Source organism: Bos indicus, chromosome 10 (assembly GCF_029378745.1).
Source record: "Bos indicus isolate NIAB-ARS_2022 breed Sahiwal x Tharparkar chromosome 10, NIAB-ARS_B.indTharparkar_mat_pri_1.0, whole genome shotgun sequence".
NCBI lineage: Eukaryota > Metazoa > Chordata > Mammalia > Artiodactyla > Bovidae > Bos > Bos indicus.
Window position 1 is genome coordinate 86,468,336 of NC_091769.1, and position 7,575 is coordinate 86,475,910.

The window sequence follows — 7,575 nt, forward strand, 5'->3', positions numbered from 1 at the left end:
CCCCCCTGAGCATTTTTTCCTTCTTTGAGGCTTTTCTCCCTCAGCGTCTTGTCCCGAGGACTGCACATCTCAGCAGTTGTGAGTCCCCAGGCGCTGTGCTGCTTCCACAGATATGAGTACAAGGAACAGCTCAGTCAGCCTGGCTGGTGTGGGGAAGACAGCAGCCCTGAGGCCAGAGGGCCTGGGGATCTCTCAGCCCCGGCAGGGAGGGGCCACTCAGCCCATCACAACCACAGCCCATTCTTTGTCTGATGCGGGTTGCCTGGGCCTGGCAATGGACCGGATGCTCCTTGTGCGCTAAAGGATGTCTAGGAGCATCCCTGATCCCTACCCTCTGAATTCCAAGGGCACCCACCCTCCCCAGTTGTGACAACACGAAATGTCTCCAGACACTGTCAAATGTCTCCTGGGAGGCAAAATCGCTTCTAGCTGGGAATGACTGGTCTCAACCTTTGCCAACCTTTGGGTGAATTCCAACCTCCACACTGGTTATATGTTTTTAGATAGAGTCCAGGAAATACCAATTCAGGCGCTTCCGTATTTTACTGTGTTGACTCCCGAGCATTGAACTGGTGTGCCCATCACCTCTCCACATCACAAACTTGTAAGTAAGTAAGTGAAAGTCGCACAGTTGTATCCGACTCTTTGCAACCCCATGGACTGTACAGTGGGAGAAGGCAATGGCACCCCACTCCAGTACTCTTGCTTGGAAAATCCCATGGATGGAGGAGCCTGGTAGGCTGGGGTCCATGGGGTCGAGAAGAGTCAGACATGACTGAGTGACTTCACTTTCATTTTTCACTTTCACACATTGGAGAAGGAAATGGCAACCCACTCCAGTGTTCTTGCCTGGAGAATCCCAGGGACGGGGGAGCCTGGTGGGCTGCCGTCTTGGAGTCGCACAGAGTCGGACACGACTGAAGCAACTTAGCAGCAGCAGCAGCAGCAGCAGGACTGTACAGTCCATGGAATTCTCCAGGCCAGAATACTGGAGTGGGTAGCCTTTCCCTTCTCCAGGGGATCTTCCCAACCCAGGGATCGAACCCAGGTCTTCCGCATTGCAGGCGGATTCTTTACCAGCTGAGGCACAAGGGAAGCCCAAGAATACTGGAGTGGGTAGTCTATCCCTTCTTTAGTGGATCTTACCAACCCAGGAATTGAACCAGGGTCTCCTGCATTGCAGGCAGATAGATTCTTTACCAACTGAGCTCTCAGGGAAGCCCCATGAGCAAGAAAACTCCCCATAAATCAAGTCAACATCCTTTCCTCACCCTGGAGCCTCTCCAACTGAACTGGAAGTTCTCTGGAAATCTCACTTGGGGTTATTTAAAACCACATTTTGGATCCAGAAGGGTGACTATTGATTGCCTCCCAGTGGGCAAAGATTCTAGCTAACAGGGTATAAGGAAGAGACTCCTTAAATAATCATAGACCGATAACCAGGAAGCACATGTTTTAGGAGAAATTACGTGACCACACTGGGCTTGTGGATGCCACAGGCCAATATATCCCCAACATGCATTTATCACACATAAAGCACTTTCTGTGGCACTGCCATCGTGGGCCACCTCTAACCCCTCTGTGGACCCTCCACGCATCTGCTCTGGATCCACTTGGCCTCCATTCTTCTCCCACCCTTTGTTTCTTGTGCAAAGGTCCTGAGGCAGAAGAGTGTTTGCTATATTTGAGCAACAGCAAGGAAGCCCCTGGGCTTCCCCAGTGGCTCAGTGGTCAAGAATCCACCTGCCAGTGCAGGAGATGGGTTCAGTCCCTGGGTCAGGAAGATCCCCTGGAGAAGGAAATGGCAACCCACTCCAGTATTCTTGCCTGGAGAATTCTACGGACAGAGGAGCCTGGCAGGCTACAGTCCATGGGGTCACAGAGAGTCAGATACGACTGAAGCAGCTAAACAACACCAGCAACACAAAGGAAGCCACTGTGGCTGGAGTGGATTGAGTAGGGGAGGAGAGGGGAACATGAGCCAGGCTGGCCCCAGGATATACCCTAGATTCATCCCACTAACAACACAGGCCAGTGTCTGGTATGACGGGCAGGACCTGAACAAAATCAGTTACTCCAGGGGACTCTGTAGCAGATTCTGTGCTTCTCCAGGGGGAAACTGACAGAAAATAGACAAAGGCCAGCCTGGAGCGCCCTGTGACTACCTAGGTGGAGAGCTTCTCCTTGGAGCTGGTCCCCACTGAAAGCTTAAAGCCTCATCTCTGTTTTTGCATGCAGGAATCTGAGCGGCTGGAACTCATGAACGCTGAGCTGAAGACCCAGATCGAGGAGCTAAAGCAGGAGCGACAGCAGCTCATCTTGATGTTGAACCGGCATCGTCCCACCTGTATCGTTCGGACCGACAGCGTCAAGACACCTGAGTCAGAAGGCAACCCTCTGCTTGAGCAGCTTGAGAAGAAGTGACCGTGGGCTGGGAGGAGGAGGACAAAGGAAGAATGAGGAGTAGGAGATGGCAAGAGGGAGGAAGAGGAGGAGGGCACCAGAGGGCTCTTCTTTGGTGTGTGAAAAACTTTACACCAGAGGCTCAGCACAGCCAGTAATTGGCCGGGCCTTTTTTTTTTTTTTTTTTTGTGAAACTCAGATCAGCCACACAAGGGGAAGAGCCGGCTGATGAAACCCAGAAGGACCAAGCGCTGAGACCAAAGTAGACTCGAGGGTGGGGCTGTCCCGCTGGGGCCCAGCTCCAGAGAGACAGGACAGAGGCACCTGGGGCTGGAAAGCAGCCTCAGGCACTTCTCTGGGCTCTCCACCAGGGTACCCACTCCAGGGACCTCCGAGCAGCCAGGAAAAGCCATGAGTTGCAACCAAACACGCGGCTGAGGATCGAACTGAGTGACACGGCCATCTGCCTGACGACCCTGATGCAAGGCTGGAGAGAGAGGGTCGAGATGCGGGGCCCAGCGGGGCCCTGCTGGGGAGCGGCAGCTGGGTGCACCCTGGCCGGCCCTGCTGGAGTTTGCTGTGGGCACGAGGCGCAGGCGCCCTTCCAAAGCACATACTCACTGAATGTTTACAGACTGGCTGTCCTGGCAGGGCTTTCAACTGCACATGTTTTTTATACTTTCTTTTTTTTTTTTTTTTTAATATTTTTTACAAAAAAAAAAAAGATTTTATACAAGCAATATATATATGGATTTCTATAATCACTCGATGTGATACAGTATAAATATGCTATGGTTTGTTTGTTACGAACAAATATCCAGCAGTTATGGTCATTGTGTGTAACTTCTAAGTACTGTAGTCTCTGGGTGTTAGGGGGTGGCCGGGGAGGGGGTGGGGTGTGTTTCCATCCTGGTAAACCCTTCATAGTACTCAGTCCTGTATCACTCAGTAAACGTTACTCTTACTTACCCGGCCACCTCTTGTAGTGTCTGCCTGGGGAATGGGGGTACAGGGAACACTTGGTCACCTGTGGTGTGTAGTGTTAGAGAATGTTTGGAGCATCTATCATGGGCCCTTGGTTTTCACAACAACCCTTCCCAGGTAAGTCTTTATATGCCCATTTTACAGATGAGGAAGTCGAGGCTCAGAGAAGTTATTATATATATATACACAGTACTTCATGTATTCACTCAACACACGTTTCCTAAGTGCCAGCCGGGAGTGTGCCAGGTACTCTCACAAGGCGCTGAGTAGTCGCTGGGCCCTGCATTTATGGAGCTGACGGTCATGAGCTAAATCTTGTATGTGCTCCATATACCGTTCATTTTCACAACAGCCTTGACAGGGAGCAGCAATGGTCCCAATTGGTAGATGAGGAATTCGAGGCCCAGGGAGTTTAAAACTTGCCCTGCTGAGGACTTAACAGAGTAACTAGCATATATAGTCTCATTCACTTCTCTCAAAACATGAAATAGGCATCGTTGCCCTTCATTTTGTAAATAACTGAGGCTCAGAGAGGGTATGTGACTCATCCAAGGTCACCCAGCTAGTGAGGAGCAGAGCTGATGCTCGAACTTTGCTTCCCAAGGCCCGTGACTCTCCCGCTGTGGCCAGCTAATTGTGTGATTGCCCCCGTGAGGGAACATCTCACCTGATTAGAACAGGAGGCCTAGGAGGCCATGGTTACAGGGCCAGTTTCTGGGAGGGCTGGATGGAGTTCCAGGCTGTGCCACGATCGTGGAGTGGACCAGTGATGTGAGCAAATGGTGTGGCTGTCTCAGCCATGCCCTCACCTTCACAGCTGAACACCCGCCCTGAAGAGCAAGAAGGACTCGATGCCATAGGCAAGAGCTGCCGTTCACGTGGCACCTGATGGCTCACAAGGCACTTTTATGCGTGTTACTGCTGCTGCTGCTGCTAAGTCACCTCAGTCGTGTCTGACTCTGTGTGACCCCATAGACGGCAGCCCACCAGGCTGCCCCATCCCTGGGATTCTCCAGGCAAGAACACTGGAGTGGGTTGCCATTTCCTTCTCCAGTGCATGAAAGTGAAAAGTGAAAGTGAAGTCGCTCAGTTGTGTCCGACTCTTCTCGATCCCATGGACTACAGCCTACCAGGCTCCTCCGTCCATGGGATTTTCCAGGCAAGAGTACTGGAGTGGGGTGCCATTGCCTTCTCTGTTTATGTGTGTTGCTCATCTGATATTTCAGCTCTAGGAGGTAGATGGGATAGGGGTTTCAGTTCCATTGTACTAGCTGTGCAAGCTGAAGCTTACAAAAATTAATGTTTGAGACTTCCCTGGAGGTCCAGTGGTTAAGACTCTGTGCTTCCAATGTAGGGGATGTGGGTTAGATCCCTGGCCAGGGAAGTGAGGTCCCATATCCTGCATGGTGTAGCCAAAAAAAAAAAACCCAAAAATAATGTTTATGCAGCTGGAAACAGGTAGAACCAGGAGCTGAAGTCTCCTCTCCTACTGCCTACTGGTGTGCTCTCTCTCCTCCATCACCGGGGCTAGATAACTAGCTGTTGCTGGTCAGGCTTCATGACAAGGATAACAGTGAGCTTGGGTTGCTTCTCACATCTTGAATGAGGACTTCCAGGATGGACAGGAGCCAAGAAAAGGTCATTAAAATGCCTTTGGTCCCTAACTTCCTCGTCTCAGGTCCCTCTACCCAACACACTTGGTGTGCCACCCCTACCCACTTGGCAACCCGCTCCAGGCTTCACCTTAGAAGCAGGGCCTGTCAGCTCCCTGGCAGTTGTGGTGGCACACAGCAAACCCCCAGGCTGTAATCCTTTGACACTCGCCAAGCCTTAAGAGAAACAAAGATGTGGACTTGCAGGCCCCTCACATGAGCTGGTGCCCGTTTCAGCAGGACCACCTCCCACCCCTGGCTGTGGTTCCTCTGGTCTTGTCCAGGGAGCTGCCAGCCTGTACCTACCAGCCTGTATCGTCCTTCGCCTCCGAGGACAGGCTGTCTCCCAGATTCAGTGGCACGTGCTGTGCCGAGACACACCCTTTCTCACCAGGACCCCTGCTCCCTGCTGTGGGAAGCCAGAAGTCACAGTCATCTGTCTCATAAGAGCTAACGTGCTTGGGTTTCCTGTGCACCTGGTGTGTTAGATGCACTACCGTGGCCAGTCTGCATGACCTTGTCAGGAGGTAGGTACCATTGTCCCCGTGTTGCAGATGAGAAAACCGCGGCACAGAGAAGGAACTTGCCAAAGGTCACAGTCCTTTGAGTGGCAGAGCCAGAATGTTCTTCTAATCTGACTCCAGGTGTAAAAAGCTGGACGGGGCTTCCCCCTGGGGGAGACGCTCTGTGTTTTTGCTGTGACCTCAGTTTTGTGTGTGGAGGCCAGGGGAGATGGCATGGGTCCCAGCTCTCAGACACCCATCTCCAAGTGTAAGTACAGAAGACCCACTTTAAAGGCTAATAGGTTCACGATCCAATCTTCTACTGACTAGCCACGAGCCTCAATTTTCTTATCTGTAAAGTGGGAACAGTAACAATCTAAGTCTTTTTTTTTTTAATAGGGTTGTTGTCATGGTCAAATACGGAATGCGTGTAAAAATGTTTTCAGAAACACAGAGCTCCACAAAGTGGCAAGTCTCTTGCTTTCTGTTAGCATGAACAGTTGTTAACTACTACACAGTACAAACCACTTGAATATCTTTTATTCCCTAAAGGTGGCTGCAGCGTTAGTGTTCTGGCCATGTATCCAGTTCCCATAGCAATGGACGCTGGGATACGAGAGTTTGCTTGGCTCCTGAACAGTCACAGCCAGCTATATGGGATTCATCATCCTCTCCCTGGGCTTTCTTGTGCCTTCCTGCCCAGTGGTCATAAATGAGATGTGTACCACCTCTGCCCAGGGTTGCTATGAGAATCAACTGGGCAGCCTGAGAAGGATAAGACCCATTAGCAGATGCGCAATAGCCAGCAGTGCTGGTCAGGATTCAGATTAAAGGGAACTAAGCTGTGCTGCCAGTGGGAAATTGGTGCGACTGTGCAAAGCAATTTGGCAATAACCGGTGGCACTAAAGCTAAACCCATCCTTTGACCTAGCAATTTCCCTTCTAAGTGTACATTTTTGGAAGAACTCCAGCATAGGGGCACAAGGAAAAGTACAAGCACGTTCAATGAAGCTTCATCTGTATTTAAGAGAAGTTGGAAACAACCTAAATACTGATGAACAGAAGAGCAGATAAACTGTGTTTTCCTAAAATTTAGTATTGTTCTGCAGGTAGCTAAAAAGGATGTATCAGAACTACAAGCATCAGTGTGGATGAACCTCAGAAACACACTATTGAACTGGAGGATGGGAAGCACGTTGCAGAAGAATATATATGGTGTGCCATTTATGCAAAGTTTCCAAACATGGAAATTGATCCTTTATTGTTTATGGGTACACACAGATCTGGGTGATAGAGGTGTAAAAGCATGCATAGGAATGCTATTAATATCAGAATCAGTAACAGGGAATTACTCCTGGAGAAGGGGAGGAAGCGGTTTGGGATGGTATCTGCAAGGCTATAGAGGACACTGGGTTTCAATTGTATATGTAACATTTCATTAACTTTTAAAAATCTGAATCAAATGTAGAATAATGTTTACATTTGTCAGAGATGGGTGATGGGCACACACATGTGGGTTATCTTTTCCAACTTCTCTGTATGCTTGGTGTATTTCCTAGTAAAAAAAAAAAAAAAAGAACAAGCCACAAACAACACCAATAGAAGGTTTTGTTTTTCCATCCTTTCCTTGGTAAGCTCAGGAAATAAAAAAATCTGAAATTACAAAGCTGTAGCAGCATATGCTCTTTGAATTTATGCAAATTTTAATTGCATGCCTTGAGGGAGAGAAAGTTGATACAAAGAGTGTGATTTGTTTAGCTGGCCCTTCTAGTTAATAAGCGGTGTGCCTGGTGGTGAGGGTGCCCCGGGGTGAGGGCACCTTGGGGATAGTTGATCTGCACCACTTCAGTGGGCCCTGGTACCTGTTCTCTACATAATGAGCCATGGAAGGCATGTTCAAGGTTAATTCGGACTCTAACTTTTCTTGTTAGGTCCTGAATTGTCAACCCAATCCCTGTGTAAAATGCAACTCCACCTTTAAAGGCAGCTTTAAAGCAAAGGGGGAGCCTTTTGAAGACCCAGTTGCCCAGGGT

General features: G+C 49.7%; 1 protein-coding gene across 2 annotated transcripts in view; it reads left to right on the top strand.

The window, feature by feature from the left end:
- JDP2 (Jun dimerization protein 2) overlaps window positions 1-3,371 on the top strand; it is a 45,407-nt gene extending 42,036 nt beyond the window's left edge. For both annotated transcript variants that reach the window (XM_019969265.2, XM_070797891.1), the window contains exon 4: window positions 2,239-3,371. In XM_019969265.2, the coding sequence (XP_019824824.1) occupies window positions 2,239-2,424 (186 nt within the window). In that variant the 3' untranslated portion in view covers window positions 2,425-3,371. The remainder of the gene's footprint in view (window positions 1-2,238) is intronic.
- Window positions 3,372-7,575: the final 4,204 nt, after the last annotated feature.